Here is an 18,808-nt window from a genome sequence, read left to right as displayed (position 1 = left end):
ATTTTATCTAAGTCCCTCAATTCATCTGTTGTTGATTGCTCAATTGGAAACATTTAAGTCTCAGATCACACCCTGGTGAGTTTATAGGTGTTGCCACATATGGAGAAAAGGAAATCATATAGTTGGTGCTTTAATGTATCCCTTTTGCAAAATCCAGAATTCCAACAAATGTTAAAGGCTGAAATCAATGTTTATATGGAGACCAACTGGTCCTTAGTATCCTCTGTGGGCGTGGCTTTGGAGGCACTTAAGGCAGTTCTTAAGGGCCGGATCATACCGTATGCCTCATTCACCAAAAAATCCAAAGCATGAGAACTCGTGGACTTGGAAGAGATTATTAAAAGTGCAGAGGCAGAGCTGAAGCGCCGAATGTTGTCTGATGGCCTCAGAAAATTGACCCGATTGAAATACAGATATAATACTATTTTGTCATGGAAGGTGGAGTTTTGGCTATTCAGGGCAAGACAGTCATACTTTGAGTTGGGGGACAAGGCAGGAAAATTTCTGGCTAGATATATAAAACAGAGAGAATCTTTTTCTACCATTCCCTCAGTGAAATCTGTTGGTGGTAAAATATTTACCACAGCTATTGATTTTAATAATGCTTTTAAAGAATTCTATCTTGATCTCTATAGTTCCATGTCTTCGTCTACTGATGAAGATATAAGGAAACTTTGTGGAACCATTAGAACTTCCTAAACTGATGGCTGAGCATAAAAATTCTTTTGATTCTGAGATAACCTTGGAGGAGCTTGGCAAGGTAATTAAGTCCTTGCCTACAAGCAAGGCTCCGGGGCCAGATGGCTTTGCTGCTGATTTCTTTAGATCTTATGCTACAGAACTGGCTTCACTTTTGCTAGAAGTTTATACAGAATCATTAAAAAATGGAAAGCTTCCTCCAACCATGATGCAATCCCGGATCAGTCTGATTCTTAAAAAGGACAAAGATCCAAGTGAGTGTAAGAGTTACCGTCCAATTTCCCTGATCCAGCTAGATGTTAAAATATTGTAAAAAAACAATGTGGCTAACCGATTAAGTAAAGTTATGACATCTCTTATACATATAGATCAGGTGGGGATACACAGTTAATTGGTCTAAATCCGAAGCTTTGGCTCTGACAGCGTACTGCCTGGTAATGGCTTTTCAGCCGGGGCCCTCCAGTGGCCCAAACAGGCCATTAAGTATTTGGGTATTTTATTCCCAGCAAATTTGTGTGATTTAGTTAGTTAATTTTGACCCTTTAATAAAAAGGTTTTCATGCAATGTGGGCAGGTGGGCTTCATTACATTTGTCTATGATTGGGAAGGTTAATGTTATTAAAACTTACTGTATTCCAAAATTCAACTACCTGCTACAGTCTCTCCCTATAGATGTCCCCCTCTCTTATTTCAAGCAATTTGATAGCATAGTGAAGTCCTTCATTTGGAATGGTAAACGTCTCAAATTATATTTCAGTAAGTTGCATAGGCTGATTGACAAAGGTGGGCTAGGCCTACCCAAGATATTTTTTTATTATTATGCATTCAGTTTCAGACATTTGGCTCATTGGTTGCTTCCACCTGAGAGAGCCCATCCCTGGTTTTGTATTGAACAGGAAGTTCTTGCTCCTATTTCGCCATTGCAAAGCCTTTCTATCAAACTAATAGTAGAAGTTAAGTTACACCCTGTTATCTCACATTTGCACTCGGTATGGACAAAAGTGTCCAGAGTGTTTAATTCAGACATTTATTTAAATGTTGCCTCAAGCATATGGCTGAACCCAAAATTATGTATTAATAGTCCCCTTTCTGCTGGTCAGAGTGGATTGTGAGGAAGGTTAATACACTCGGTGACCTATATGGGAGTGGAGTGTTGAGATCCTTTGAAAATTTGGTTAAACATTTTGGGATTCCCAGATCTCAGTTCTTTAGGTATTTACAGCTATGCCACCTGCTCTGTACTATTTTTGGGAGTAGCATACACCCCCCTAAAGCAGCAGATACTCTGGTAGTGGTGATTACTGCTTTTGGAAAAGGCCATGAGGCATCAGTGTATTACTCCCTGCTAATTCAGAGTCTGGGTGATGGAGCTTTAACTTCTGTCAAGAGATTATGGGAGAAATATTTAAACTTGGTATTGGAGGAGGGAGTGTGGGCTCGGATTCTAAAAAAACATCAAGTCTGCATCTAGAGATGCAAGGGTTTGCCTTATGCAATTCAAGATTTTACATCGATTTTATTGGACCCCCTCTAGATTGTATAGGCTTGGTCTTAAAGATACACCCACCTGCTGGTGATGCCAATCAGAAGATGGAGACACAACCCATGTTTTTTGGTGGTGTGTTAAGATCCAAGAATTTTGGTTGATGGTTCAGAGTTTTATGTGTGACATATTGGGCACTCAAATTGCATTGTGCTCCAGACTCTATATTTTAGGCGATGGGGCAGTCATCAATATAGGGAATAAACATATAAAAAATGGGGTCCTTAGTGTTATGATCGCCAGACAAGTTGTTTTAAAGGGATGGAAGTTGGCTGGAGCGCCCCCATTTCAGGAGTGGTGCTTGGAGATGGCCAGGTTGGCGGCTTTCGAAGAAGGGTCATCTAGAAGGCTAGGGAATTTGGATTGTTTGTTGGGAAATGGGGCAAATATCTGGTGTTCTTGGAGGGCTCTCGAGGTGGGGCAGTGGAGAGAGAGGTGTAGTTATTAATGTGTGTGATTATTATTATATATATATATATATATATATATATATATATATATATATATATATATATATATATATATATTTAATTTTTTTGTGTGTGTATATGTGCTCGTGTGACCACAGGGGTGTTTGTTGAGGGTCGGGATGGGGTTGGGGATTGGGAGGGGGAGGGGTGGTAGTGGGGGTTAAATGTTGATTCTGTGTATATATGTTTTGCTTTTCTTGTTTGATGTGTGAATCAATCAAAACATTTTAATCACAAAAAGATCGCATTTCAATTATGCAATGTGATGCAGTAGCATGCTTTTCGACTCTGTGTCAAGTTAAACGAAATTCAACTTTTAAAAGCCTGTCTCAATACACCTGCATTTTGTTATATTCGTTGCACTGCTTCAAGCATTTTTTAGCACAAGAACATGTTCAGTCTGAAAAGCCCTCAAGACATTTCTGGCCAGAATAAGGTACAGAGGAAGAAGGCAGTTGCCTTTGCTCGTGCCCTCTCCTGGTTTTTGTGATGTGGAGGGCTGATGCTCACAGTTGGGGGCAGTAACCTGAGGAAACTGGCAGAGCTAGTCAAAAACAACAGGCATTCCGACCTCTCTCAAACCAGAAGAGGGCAAGAGCTGTGGGCGTGAAGCCAGCAGGTAGTAGAGTTTCCTGGAAAAGACAGGGAGCAAGAGAGGAAGTCTTCAAACAGTTCACTCCATCAAGTAGTACATGGCCTGACATTGAGTCTGGGTTGTGTGTGTGGTTGTGAGGAGGGCCAGAGCTGATCTGGACAGGCAGCACTGAATGATGGATTGCCTGAGAAAGCATCAGGTCAAAGAGAGCCAATGTAGAGGCTAAAGAGATGCCTCCAAATCAGGCAGCCCACTCTCTAATTAGATCTGCTCCCATTCCAATGAGAGCACCCAAGTTCAAAACAGACATGAGATGAATGAGAGGATGGCAGAAAGAGATAGAGGGAATGACAAGAAGCATCACTCATCTCCAAATGGTCTTTCATAACATTGTCACTGGGTATCACAAAAATTGCAACAAACAATCACACCATTGGTTGCCAGTAGACGAGGAATACAGTAATACGAGTCAGAGGTGGAAATGCCTTTCCATAATGACAACCCAAGTATAACAGCTACTGTATTACAAAGCAGAGAAACAAAATAGATGTGATTTACAGCAGGTGAATTTTCCCATCCAATGAAGGCATTGATTCAAATAATTTATCAAGATTGGAGACTCAGAGGGGTTGAAATATTATTAAATAAGATAGTTCTGGGTGTGGATGTTGATCAGCCAATACAGTGGCTCAGCCATGCTAAAATCAATACAGTAACAGCTATGATACAAAATACTAATAAAACACTGCACAGCACACATAACACATATCACTATCTTTTGTTCCATCAAAATGTACTAATAGTAATTAGTGATGAGTTTAGGAAGGAAGGAAGGAAATTAAGTTTGGATGGATGGATGGAAAGGAGGAAAGAAAGAAAGAAAAAAGAAAGAAAGAGGAAGGAAGGAAGGAAGGAAGTTTGGATGGATGGATGGATAGGAGGAAAGAAGCAAAGGAAGGAAGGAAGGAAGGAAGGAAGGAAGGATGGATGCATGGATGGATGGAAAGAAAGAAAGAAAGAAAGAAAGAAAGAAAGAAAGTCAGGAAGTTTGGATGGATGGATAGGATAAAAGAAGCAAAGAAAGACAGAAAGAAAAAAGAAAGGAAGTAAGTAGGAAGGATGGATGGAAGCAATGAAAGAAAGAAAGAAAGAAAGAAAGAAAGAAAGAAAGAAAGAAAGGAGACATCATTTCTGAGACTTTCGTTCTGAAGAGGAATTCAGTGTGCATTTCTTTCCGGTCTTCTTTTCTTTGTGTTCTGTCAAAATCAACTTGGGCTAACATAGCTGCCTGTCACATCAAGGCATCCTCAGCAGAGCACAGAAGAGAACCTGCATGATAACATTAAACATAACACAGAGAAAGCAAAGTAATAGCTAAAGTTAAGATAACAATACACATTCTGTAAGTTATAAACATATACAGCAGGTGTCATGCATATGTCATATACTGTACACGTTATAGTATATGCATACATATGCATGGAACATCAATTTATTTAACTTTTGTTCATTCTTTGAGGATCCAAATGGTCCAGAAGCTGGCCCCAGAGAGGTATTGTGTTCAATAGCAGTGCACACACTTATTAATTAGTGCATGGTGCTCAACCAGAGAGGTTGCGGAAGGGCAGATGTGGTGACAGACCTTCTTCTCGTCATCAATGTCTGAGCAACCTTCATCTTTCCTTCTTGTCCTTCTTACCCACCTCTGAGTATGAACGTGGGCACTGAATGCCAATGAAAGACCCAGGTGCCCTCGGCTTTCAGGTAACTGGCTGACCATCTGCCCAGGGGCCAGAGTGGCACCATGGCCCCTATATCAGTCAGGGCTCAGGTCTCTGGGGGATCTGTAGCACCTCTGCGGAGCACCAGGATCACCAACTCATTGACAGGATGACAGTCTTCAGTTCCTCTAAAGCTACTCTGAGACAACGGCATTGAGGCCATGTAAAGTCAGCAAAGAGGGAAGGTCATGTCTGATCAGGGCTCCTTTGACAGAAGAGGCAAGTTTGTAGAGGCAAGATTCACTAAGCCAAGACAATACACTTATCAAAGCAACGGAACATGTGATCTATGGCAGGTAAACCTGCAACATCTCATACTCTCTTTCCAGTAAGAGCAAAGGGCCTATTGAAAGTCAATAAACAAATTTACAGTTGTACTTGAACCATTTTTTATAATTTAGTTATTATCTTTTAAATGTGTTTTACTTCTGATTGACAGCCTAAATATGCAACTACATAGTCAAATAAATAAATAAAGCAAATTAATCCTTAAACTCACTTTGTGGTGAGTGACTGAACGTGCTGAATCCCTATCACCATATCAGGTTAAATTTAGGAGTGGGAGTTACGCTGTCTGGCCAATTAACTGTGCTCAGTGCTCTTCTTAATTAGAAAAAAAAATTGCCCACCATATCATTCAGTCAGTGACTCTGACTGATTTAAGAAAATGGGTTACCCATGGTAGCCTCCATAAAAAAAAACATCAACAACACAACAGAACTGTAACAACGGATCCAAATATGACGAGGCAAGTAGAAGTCATTCTGGTGACACTTTTATTACCACTGTAGAGACAGGGTTATCAGGCACTTGTGCACCGGCAGATGCTAGCTGCAGCACTGTTGATGAGACTAGTAGTTATGTCAAGCTTGACAAGCAAAGGGATAGGAGCAGCCCCCATTCTACTGCATCGGACTGTACTGCATCTAAAGTTGGGCCTCCAGAAGATCTTGGCATCTCCAAGCCAAACCAAGTTATCCTGGCAAAATATCCCTGTTGTTTGTTTCAAGACAAAAAGCGCTCATTTGTCAGCTCTTGGTTTGTGAATAGAGAGTGGCTGGAGTAAAGCGTTTTAAGTGATGCAGCGTTCTGCCGTAAGTTCTGCTCTTTGGGAAATACTGTTGACACCACTTTCACAGTTACTGGGTACAGCAACTGGAAACATGCAAGGGAAATGGGAAAGGGATTCCATAGGCATGTGACATCAAAAGAACACCTCGCCTGCAAAGCCATGTGGACGGAGCGAGAGAAGCGCAAGGACAGCAGCAGAGAAATATCCGCACTCGTAAATAATGAGCAACTGAAGAGGAACAGGTACTACATATCTATGTGATTGTGTTCCTTGTAAGCAACCAGTTACCTTTAAGGAGAAAGATGGAAGCCTTTGATGATGTAGACGGGGGAGGCTGCGGACTGTTTATCTCTTTATTAGAGTACACAGTGAGCAAAGGCACTGTATTAGCTGACATCATAAACTCTGTCCCACGTAGTGCTATGTACACGTCTCATGATATTCAGAACGAAGCCACTGGAATTATGAGCAGTATTCTCACAGAGAAAATCATAAAATTAATAGATGATGCATGGTACACTATAAATGTAGATGGAACTCAAGATCCAACAGGATTGGAAAACATATCGATAGTCATTTGTTTTGTCTCAGAAACGTATGAGGTAAACGAACGGCTGCAAACAATAGCTACTGCTGAAGCAGGGGATGCTCAAACGTTGACTGACACAGTACTGGCAGCGCTGACTAAAGATGGCCTGTCCCCATCTAAGATTTTAAGCCAGGTCTATGATGGCGCTACTCATGTCCGGAAAGCATGGTGGTGTGCAGAAGGTTTTACAAGAGTGGCTGGACAGAAAAATACCATATGTTCATTGTTTCAAGCTTCATCTGGTTGCATGAGTGACATTGTCAGTTGAGCAAGCTGTCAAAGATGTCTTTGACATCTGTGGCACATTGTATAAATTCATCAGAAAGCCTACTGTATCTCTCAGTTACAAGGGTGAGCGATTAAAGCGCTTACTTGACCAATGATGGACAGGTCATCTTGCTACTGTATTGGTTATTCTGACGTCATACAAGGATATCACCATAGTACTCTCAGAGGTTAACACTACACGAGCCTAAACAGGTAAGAATGGAGGTGGTTGGACTTCTTAGAGAGATCTCCCAACACAGTTTCATATTCATCACCCATCTCATCCATAATGTCCTTGAACTACGCAACCCCACAAATAAGATAATTTAAGGAGAGGAAACTGACCTGTTGATTCACTCAGTTATGGGACACCGCAACTGCTACCACCAATAATGACATGACCCCTGAAGCACCAAAATGGAGATGTACAAGAACTGCACACCTGGACATGTATGTGGTCAGTGAGACAATTGGATACAGGGATGATGAAAATTACTGAATTAAAGAGACTGTATTATAGCGCAATAGATGCTATACTTGGAGAGATGGACACGCTTCAGTGAGCGCAACAGCAAGCTGGCAAAAGCACTTGCGGCTTTTGATCCGGAGAACAAAACTTTCCTAGATTCTGACTCCATTAAATGCCTCATGGAATTAACTGCTTCCCCCATTGTTGAGGCAGAATATGTTGTGGCAAAGAATTTTATCAGCACTCAAACGAACAAAGAGGAAGGAAATTGGACAACCCAGAGACTTCTTTCATCGTATGGCAAAACTTTGGAGGTGATGCCCAGTGTGTTGGTTGCACTGAAATGTGCTTTAACTTTCGGTGCCTCTACGGCGATGTGTGAGAATTATTTTTCAACTTTAAAGAACATTTTCTCAGATCACCAAAGGGCGATGCTCCACACTCACAAAACCCAGTTGGTACTGCTGACCTTTGAAAAGGATTTAACTGAAAAGTGCAAGCACGAGCGGAGAGATGCGGTCCTCAAGAGATTTAAAACCAGCATTCGGTTGTTCTAATTGTGAGTACAATGGTTTACTATCTTTTGCAATGTTTTGTTTAAGAAGATAATTGTCTTGAACATTATTGTGCTTGATAAATGGATAAAATGTCATGCACTTAGTACATTTAATTTCGTTCATGGAAATTTGTTATGAAATTGAAATGCCTAAAAATAGGATTTTTTTGGAGTGTGCGCTTAAGAGGATCATTTGATTAGATAGGTATTAGACAAAAAATATATATATATATTACATTTTTTGTTTATTTTTTTATATTTTTGGAATATTTTACAGTGCTGACATAGCTGATTTCGGTCTTTTCCTCAACAACAAAAAAGTTATTGTTGGCTTCAGAAGATATGCACGTGTTTCTGAGTTTTTTTAAAGACTACTTTTATGGTGCTTTTTTTTTTTTTTTTTTTTTGGAACTTGAAATCCCCAGTTATGATGACAACATTTTCATTTTTGGGTGAACTAGTCCTTTCAGTGTATTTACAAGCTCCTGGTGCTGTATCTGTTTATATATTCACAAAGTATGGATATACTAAGTAATAAACTAACTAAAGAAAATACTGTACTGCTAAAACATACAGCCATTTTATTATATAAATCTGAATGAAATACAAATTTGTGTCAAGACCAACATTTTTTATAAAACCATAGCCATGAAAGATCTTTTTAGCACACATGCTGGAAATTGACTACACACTTCAAACTTCTCAAAACAATTAACAATGAAGGTTCCATTGTGGTTGGATAGTTCAAAAATTGACACAGTTAGCAGTGGCTGTGCACAGGCTAAATTAGGATTAGGCAAGGACTAGACTTATTGCTCATTTTTAAAAGCAAGAAGAATTTTAAAAAACAATGAGCCATGCAAGATAAATAACATTTTGAAATATTTGTAATATTTGTATTATAAATTGTTTAAATGCATGTAATAACATCTTTATAACAAGTCAGTTCTACAAAATGCAGACATTCCTAATCAGCATTCAGTTCACTTCAAATAAATTACTGTAATGTGTCACTAATATTATCACTTTTATTTGTAAAGAGCAATGATTGCCTCTACCAAACCACACTCTCCTTTTCCATCCACCCCAGCTAAAGCTCTCCATCTCAATTTCCTTGTCAGAGCGTTTCACCGCTGCCCAGATTAATGCTGACAGGCAGGAATCCTTCTAATTATCTGTCTCTGGCCTGGATGCAAATGGCTGTGTTCTGGTGGCAGTGTGATGAGACTGCCAGTATGGTGACACTGGGCCCCCAGCGTGGAAGCCTGTCACTGGCCTTCTTCCATCCAGGGACCACACAGTTTATTTATTTTATTATTATTTTCCTCCACTCAGGCTAGCAGTGTGGCTTTGTCAATCACAATGTGGAGATGGCAGTGGGTGTCTGATTAAAGATCTATGCACTGAGTGTGATTGAGCTGGTTGCGATGGCTGTATATTAGGATCATAGATTATGGGAGATAATGGTACTTCGCTAAGCAAGAGAGAGAGAGGGGTTTGAATTGAGTTAAAGAGTGTGGCATAATCAAGGGTGTTGCAAAACAATATTGACAGGCCAAATGAAAAATAAACTGAATACCTACAAAGCTGGAATAACAGTAACAGATAAGCAGGGGATGTCTGAGTAATTTCTAAAAGACTTTGGGTAGTTTAGTTGGTAGGTAATTAGCTATATGTCCAGCAAGTTCAAAACAAAGCCAAATAAATAAAAAGAAAGAAAGGCAGAAGACCAAAAAAAAAAAAAAGAGAGAGAGAGAAAAAAAAGCATGTTATGTACAATACATTTTAACAAAATTGAAATTTAGATATTTAAATGCAGCATGCCACATATTCAAGCAGAGCATCTGAACTGTGCTAAACACTGCATTCAGATGATAAATATGTTGCCTTCTAATTTAAACTTTAGTGTTAAGCGGAGACTCTAACTCGTCATTAAAAGTGGTAGTAGAGCGAGAGGCAGGAAATAATACAGGGATGGAAGATAATTTTTAGAGGAAAAGAATGTGGAATGAGCTGGGCTGGTTGGAGATGGTGGGCCTAGCTGCTTGACAGTTGACTCTGTTGGATGTGACTTTCACAGTCTGCTGGCAGTTTGTGTGGAAGCCATCACATCTGTGACTCGGAGTTTGATTAATGAGACTTTCAGCTCGTCTCTGCCATGTGAGGTGGGGCCACGGCCTTCTCCCAGGCTTCAGTGATTCACCCACTGGCACACACACACACACACACACACACACACACACACACACACACACACACACACACACACACACACACACGAACACACACACATGTGCATGCGTGCACACACACACATGCAGAGTATAAACTCACGACACCAGGAGCTCTACGCCTGCCTCATGCTAAACAAAACCTCATTGTGTCTCCTAATTTCCAACACTAGCCTCCAAAACAAAAGCAAAATGATGGAGAGATACAATTAATATTTTCCACAGTCAGTCAATCAGTCAGTCAAGAAAACATGAAGGAGAGCACTTTTTTGTGAAATTTAAAGGGCCCCTTGCAATGATGTGCCACACAATTGCCATTCCAAACCTAGTGAGCTGACTTCCCTTTGTCTGCTCTGCTCAGTGAAGACAGAGACTATTTAGCAGAGATGGGCCACTTCTATTTTAATGAATGGGAGAAAGAAGAAGCTCTAGCACCCAACAGCCAATGGATGTAGAAAGGAAGTCCCACCTTACAAGTAAAAGAGCCAATCATCTTTTAGATACAGACATTGCCTGTCAATCAACTCGCCAACGCGAATGCACATTAGCTATATAAGCCAGTAAAATTGTGTGTTTTAGTGTAATATGAGGTAAATTAGCACAATTTATGATTCCAATATTATCAGATTTTATTGCTGTTCTTTGATCGTAATCTTGACCAACCGAAAAGTCGATAGGAGCTGCACTGGCATGACTAGAAATAGCCTCCCGAGAGCGTTCCAAAGATGGCCGAGAGTGGACTGACTTGCAAGAAAAACTTTGGTGAAGATTACCTCAAGATCTACGCATCATATCACATTATAGTTTGGTCTCTTTAAGTTACTGTTAATATATTTGTTTGTTAAAGGAAAATAACACAACAAATCCACATATCTTTATCGCATATGTTACTCTGGGTGCTTGTACATACAAATAAACACCTTTTAGCCTGTGACTGAATCAATATGCTTGATGTATTATTCATTACTGTTAACAACTCTCGATCAAGGATATTTCTGAAATTTGCAACCCTATTTGTTTTGCCCTAATTGTCAGCTTCACTGACTGAGTGTTTTTACTATGGGTGTGATGAAACGTCATTTCACGAGTTCGCTTGTTCATATAGTCCTGGTTACGTAAACATATTTGGTGTGCTTTCCAAAGCGGAGGGGCTCGAGCACGGGACTGAGCTTGAGCTCTGAGATCCCCCCAACCCCTGCCTGGTCTATCGGACTATAGTGGGAAATAAAAAGACAATTTGAAATAATTGGTAAAGGCGTTTATCAAATATAAAGGTGGAGATGGGGAGGTGGAGGGATGCCAGACAAATCGTCGCCACAGTGAAGGAAGCAGCTGCTAATATATCATCGGGATATGGTTAGCAGGCCAAGATGAAGAAGCTCCTCCTGAACTTACATTTAAAACTTTATCTTGTGAGTGAATGTATATTTGGCATCTTTCTCTCTTCTGACTGCCATAATCATCACTGTCTATTGTTTTTGTCCTCTTTTCGAAAGTCGTGAAAAAACATTCCAAACCTTGAAATGTGAAAAGTGTCCATTACATAAGCAGTCAGCAGCGAGGCAGTTCGTTTGGTTTTGGTACAGAGCTAGTTTGTTTTCACAGCAAACATTTTGGCAAATCCCATCTATAAAAAGTTACAAAAGTGATGGGCTTACAAGGAAGTGTAACACAGCACAAATGCCCCTTTCCTCAGCCAGGACAGATTCTCTCACCCACCACCAAAAAAACATTACTCATAACACAAAGGTGGTGATAGCAAAAACTTTCCTGCACATTGCAATGCTGCCTCAATCGAGTCGCTGCATGTCTGTTCAAAAAGCACTTACATTCTGGTTTTTAAAAAAAAAAAAATTTTATTTGTTTGTTTTTCTACCCTGGGACAGAAAGCTAACCATATGGCCATCATTTGGAACAGATGGCATTTGCCTAATGTGAACGGTGGTGCCTATCACCGCAATTTAAAGCACTCCACACCATGCATCAACTACCATCTCCTTCAACAGATATTTCTCCCCTCACTTTTGTTCCGGGTGATAGAATAATGACAGCGCAAGGCTGTAAAAGCTGACCTAGCCGATGTACTACATAGTGAAAATTCATGTCTTTTCAATACAACATGCAATTTGATATAAGAAAACCGAGAAGACTTATTTTGCATAGTTTGTGACTGTGGTGTTGTTATGGGATTCAAATATTTTCAGATAAGCCGTGACCAGGAGATTGGTTTGGGTGCTTGTAAAAAGTGTGTCCTGTGGTATTTTTTAGCTTTGAAAGGCACATCTGGTGATTTTTAAAGACCTATCCATCAGTAGGTCTTATAAGGGTGAAACTAGCACTGTGTCAAACTAAGGCACAATAAATTAAAGGAGAAAGTCATTAAAGAAATGAGTTTAACGGTTTGAAAAGTAAAGGCTCACTTATGAAATATGACTACTCTTTAACTCTTGCTGTGGCACAGGTGAGAGGAAATGGGTTAAAATGATCAAATGAAACACAAATAACAAAGCAAATAACCTGCAGTCACCCAATAGCTGAATTAAAGCTGAATTATGCAATTTCTGAGCCACTACCGTCACCAAATTGCAAAAATAATGATTGTTTTCAAACAGGTTTCCCAAATACTACTCTGATTTTCCATTGGTTGATAAAACAGATAGCCTCATCCCAAACATATGCCATTGGTTATGCCAATGTTGGCTGGCTGGGATGCTAAAAGAAATAAAGCAATGTTTTGACAGTGCCACAGACCCACAGTGTTACACTTTACAGGGAAATCAACCTACAAATGGCTAACTTTTAGTAATCCCTGCATATTAAGATGGGATATAATAAAATATTTTAACATAAAAACAAAGAAAAAAAAAATACACACTTCAGGTTTAAAAGCCAGGCAAGCTTTTAATCCAAAACAATAACTGCAAACAAGGGTCCCAATCCAAAGCAAGTGGTAATGATATGTTCTAAGAAACTAAGAAATTCAGAATTTTCAATTTTCTACTTGGAAAAGTCCAATAGAATGCTAATTGAAATCAAGGCTTGTGTTCACAATTAAAATCTTAAGGGTAAAAGTAGCTCCTAACGTGGAAATTTAGGAGCAACTCTTAAAAATTATGGGTGTGTCACTCCTAATTTTAGGACTAAGAGTCATCTAAGAGTAATTCATGAAGCATTTTAATGCTAAAAGTAGCTCCTAAACCCATGACAGCTTTGAAGTCCTCCTGAGGACTTCTAAATCCCTAAGAGTGACTCACAAATGATCCGAAGCATGCCTTCTGTCGTCAATCCACATTAAAAACAATGTATTAGAATATTATTATGACATCAACCTTTTAAAAATGTATTGCCTGGATCACAATTGAGTGGATGTATTTTAATAATATAACATTATAACAATATTATAAACATTATAATGTTGACATAGACCTTTAAAAAAGGTATTATCCAAATTGCGGTGTTTTCATTATTGCAAAGTTAGTTAGAGATGCAGTTAACTCTCCAATGAACCGAAACAACCCAATTACACCGGAGATAAATTTTGACAACTGCGCTCTCTGGCCACAGGCAAAGCTAAACTTTGTAATGTGGATGAATTGATGGATGATTTTGCTGAAGGATGACAGAAACCTATAAAACTTGCTCTTAGCAGTTTTGTGAATAGCTTTTAAGCAAAAACTCTTAGCTAGGAACTCTTTGGAGAACTCCTAGTGGTAAGATAAAAATGTTTGTGAATACGGGCCCAGATTTCCAACTTAGAAACTAAAGCAGAAATGCTCAACCACGACTCCGAGATGCATATGCCTGATGTCCTGAAAATGATGTCTACAGCAGCACCAAGTTGTTGTAAAGGGCTAACAATAGCATTCACTTGGCAAATGTGTGAAAGTTTTGTTGCATGAAATAAAACCTGTTTAGCAAATGTTTGACAAGTGTGTACAGTACATTATCTTTTCTTTTGATAACTGTACACATGCAAAATAAATGCTAAGATTGCTACTTTGGTTCTTTATATGACATTTTCCGACCACTGTACCACAGTATGATATATATGGTCAGGATCCGGAGATATCAAGTAGGAATATCCCATATCTGACTTTAACTGGAATGCAGCAAAGTTTTGCATTATAGTATCTAATGCCAAAATACAATAGAGAAAGCAAATCTCTATGAGAATGCTAACATAGATTGTTGAACCACTGATTAAATTTTTTTTTTTTTTTTTCTATTTTTCTTTCCAGCATCAAACACCGTAACTCTGGCAAAAAGTTGTTAGGTCATGTCTGGAAGTTTGCTGTAGCAGCCTTTCTGTGTGTTAGGTGCAAGTCTGAGGAAGAACAGGAGCATTAATCAGACGCTTTCTGCTGAAAAGCTCCATTTGAGAATGATTTATGATACTGCTGCCACAGACAGGCAAATGACAGGTGACAATAAAGGACACCCACACCTGTGTAAATCTCTCTCTCACACACACACATGCTCTCTCGTTCTGAGCAAGACAATCGAGAGAGCGGAAGCCACATTACGGCACACATCTCAATCATATATAACCAGATGAACGCAACTCTCAAGGGGCCACCAAAATATGTACTACTAATGTTTCATAATCTCAGTCCATTAAAACAACATCAGAAAAGACTGAAATGAGACAGATTTGAGAGATAAATATGCTTGAATGAAAACATCCATCTCTCACTCTTTTAGTAAGTCAGATCACTGCATATCTGCATATAGAAGACCTACATACATCCTCAGTCTACAGAGAGGAACTCCAGTGTCTAGCAGTCAATACATGACCTAATACTGCTTATTTTCTCATATATTAGACCTTATGTCATGGCATATATGTCCTCTCTCTGTATTTGTGTTTATAATCCACAGGTTATGCCAATGAGACAAGGTGAGTGACAGTATCTGTTTCAAACACAGCAATAAGTTGCATACACACACATACATACACACCCACATTTAGCTAGCTATCTAAATGAGAACATATGATAGACTTCTACTCATTAAAAAAAAAAAAAAATAAAAAATAAAAACATCTACTTTATGAATTATTTTTACCTTGGAACTTTTGTCAGATTTATCTAGCTCCACATTATACATAGTAAATCCACCTATACAGACAGATGTTTACTTAGCTGTCTAAATGAGGACATATCAAAAACTTATCTTTAAATACCTTAAAACAACTGAATATATACAGTGATCAGCCACAACATTAAAACCACCTGCCTAATATTGTGTGGGTCCCCATCGTGCCGCCAAACAGCGCCAACCCGAATCTCAAAATAGCATTCTGAGATGATATTCTTCTCACCACAATTGTGCAGAGCGGTTATCTGAGTTACCGTAGACTTTGTCAGTTCGAACCATTCTGGCCATTCTCTGTTGACCTCTCTCATCAAGAAGGCATTTCCATCCACAGAACTGCCACTCACTGGATGTTTTTTTTTTGTTGTTTTTTTGGCACCATTCTGAGTAAATTCTAGAGGATGTTGTGCGTGAAAATCCCAGGAGATCAGCAGTTACAGAAATACTCAAACCAGCCCGGCTGGCTTAATTCTAACTCTAGAATTTACTCAGAATTGTGACAAAAACAAAAATCATACATTGAGGGACAGTTCTGTGGATGGAAATGCCTTGCTGATGAGACAGGACAACAGAGAATGGCCAGACTGATTCGAACTAACAAAGTCTACGGTAACTCAGATAACCACTCTGTACAATTGTGGTGAGAAGAATATCATCTTATAATGCTATTCTGAGATGCGGGTTGCCATTATTTTGGCGGCACGAAGGGAACCAACACAATATTATGCAGGTGGTTTTAATGTTGTGGCTGATCAGTGTATATCAATATGGTGATTTAACATGTTAATTCAGTGTGATTAATTCTATAAAAAATAACACATTAAAAAATTAAGCAAATAATTATGTCCCCAGACCGTAATAAGGAATATTCCTATACCATCGGAGCAATAACAGCTTAAAGTACCACCTGTTTTCAGCAGGGGGCAGTAAGCGAAACTCCAGCTGTATAGGCAGCACACAGCTAAGATGGAAACATGTTCTTGTGTTCAAACACAGCTGGACAAGAGTACAATTCTAAATGCAGGGATCTCGAGACATGTTTTTCTAAGTCTCGAACTATGTTTAACTTGACACATGATGTAAAAACATGGTCTTTATGATGTGTACTCATTGAAGTGAGACACTCCAATGAGTACACTGGCACGTCCTTAGAAAGCCCTTATATTGAATCTATCTCGGAAAGATTGACAAATTCAATTGCAAAATGGATTGCTGTGGACTGAAGGCAAATGATAAGCTTACAGAACGTTTAATAATTTGGAAACAAACAATATACTGCCTTATAAAGGCACTTTTTGTATTGTCTTATAGTATAGCTAAGTAAACACAAACATACACAAATCAAACTTCTTTAAAAGCAGGCAGTCAGGTCACTTGCCCTCTGTTAGATATATGTAACAAAGCGAGTGATGGAAATGGAGCTGTTGTGAATGTGTGAAATGGTGCAAGTAGCCCTTTCCATTTCAACTGAGGTCTAAAAAACTGACTCAATGCATAAATATTAATGTCTCCAAGAGAATGTGGAAGGTGGACCTAAATGTATGAAATCAGGTGACAGACATACAGAACAAACCCCAATTATCACTAAGTAACAATTCCCGATTTATGGACCAGAATTTGGAGAAGAATTTGAAGGCAGTGGATAGGGATAATCATCAAACAAAATCTTTGAATCTTCGTTTTTCTAAAGCGCAAGAAAATTTCACCCTCCGTCCTTCACCTAGCCTTCTTTTATTCCTCTTGTGGACCTCCGCTCGGCCACGAGGGCAGGTGCTCCATCATTGAGTTACTGAACATAAAAGAGATGCTCTCAGAGGTTCCACCCCACTGTGAAGGAAACACTAACATCTGGACACTCTCCAAGCTGGACTTGGGGGGTGATTCGCCATGCATATAGAAATAGGTTAATGTTCTACTGACTTGCTGTTCCATTACCATGCAGAATCTACAGAATCTGGGCAGTGGAAGAACAATTATCAGCACTAAATTCCATATTCGAATTTAGTTCTAATTCACAAAGTTGCTTTGGATAAAACAGGCTGGAAGATGTATACATGTAATATAAAAAATGAGCAACAACACCGATTTACAGATTTGATTCCATTCTTATTCAAAAGGTCTTGATTTAATTCAATTTGATTTAAATGTAATTAAATAAGGACTATTTCAGGGAGCCCAGTGTCTGCCATTTGTTTTATTTTATTTTTTATTTATTTATTATTTTTCACAGTACCTCAACTGGTATAGCAAAGCACTAGCAACACTAAGGTCATGGGTTCGGTTGCTTATTTATTTGGTTCATTTGGAGCAGCAAACTTTGCTTCTGGTTTGAGATATCTTTTTAAAATCCTAGAAAACTAAAACTCAAAATCATGTTATACTGCAGCATACCCTCAGTAACCTCTAAATCACTTTCTGACACAGTATGACACATGTCATATTCTGATGTCCACTCAGTTCTGAAAAATGCAGACACCTCATTTTCTCCTAACACTGAACTAAGATACATTTTTCATTTAATGGAACCGTGCTTCTTTAGGAGGCTCTCAGTGGAAATGCACTTTCTTCACCAAAATTTGAGAAAAGGCTGCAAGCTGGGAATTAATAGCTTGAAGAGTGACACAATTTAAAAGTCATACACAGACACCAACATCTACACAACAAAAAACCTCATAACAAAACACATATTCACATTCATTACGGCAGTACACGGTGGGACAAGACAGGCAGACTGCCACAGAGTGTAACAGAAAGGAGGGGGCACATCTCGACACACAAGAGCAGCAGCCATTACCTGTTCGCGAGCAGCGTTGTGAAAGTCACCTGACTCATGCTCTGATAGGCTGGCAGCAGTTGGGCCCAGTCCCACTCCCTCTCACCCATAGCAGCCTGTTGATAAATGAGCAGCAAGTATTGTTCGTTATTAATCACAGTTAATATGATCAGAAAATTACTGTTCCAGCTGGGCTGGACGAACCAAGGAGGAGGGGGTCCCGGACAAGGCTGCCCCAATCCGATATATCAATCATATCTACACAAGAAGTTTTTTATTTCAATAAGACAGCAATTAATTTATTAATCCATTTGGGGAGGGATGTACCATCATTTATAAAAAGATAAATCAATTTTGGGAGAGAAGTCGTTATTCTTCTCGCTGCTGTTCGTGGCAAGTCGCTCAACGTTTTCCTTCACCCCAAACCCCCCCCCCCCCCCCCACACACACACACTGTGTGCATGAGCATGAGTGGACCGTCCCTTTGTTACGGAGCCAAATGAAATGTGATTGCTTTGATAGCCAGAATGTCACTCTTAACTTTGAGTTGAGTTTTTATTGACAAAAGGACAGGAACGTGCCAGCCCCTCCTGTTCTCCAACTGCCTGATTGATGGATCGGCACTTGCTTTTTCTCCCTCCATTTGATTTGACAAACAGCACAGCCACC

At 39.4% G+C, this 18,808-nt stretch overlaps 2 protein-coding genes across 2 annotated transcripts in view; both read right to left on the bottom strand.

Moving 5' to 3' along the window:
* Window positions 1-18,808, bottom strand: part of LOC127432191 (multiple C2 and transmembrane domain-containing protein 1-like) — a 491,532-nt gene that overhangs the window by 71,314 nt on the left and 401,410 nt on the right. The gene's annotated exons all lie outside the window — the stretch shown is intronic.
* LOC127432183 (uncharacterized protein KIAA0825-like) overlaps window positions 1-18,808 on the bottom strand; it is a 216,203-nt gene that overhangs the window by 90,056 nt on the left and 107,339 nt on the right. The window contains exon 19 of the mRNA XM_051683056.1: window positions 18,161-18,255. Within this exon, the coding sequence (XP_051539016.1) occupies window positions 18,161-18,255 (95 nt within the window). The remainder of the gene's footprint in view (window positions 1-18,160; window positions 18,256-18,808) is intronic.

Source organism: Myxocyprinus asiaticus, chromosome 4 (genome assembly GCF_019703515.2).
Source record: "Myxocyprinus asiaticus isolate MX2 ecotype Aquarium Trade chromosome 4, UBuf_Myxa_2, whole genome shotgun sequence".
Lineage (NCBI taxonomy): Eukaryota > Metazoa > Chordata > Actinopteri > Cypriniformes > Catostomidae > Myxocyprinus > Myxocyprinus asiaticus.
Note: the sequence above shows the minus strand (reverse complement) of the source record. Positions and strands in the feature narration are given on the sequence as shown.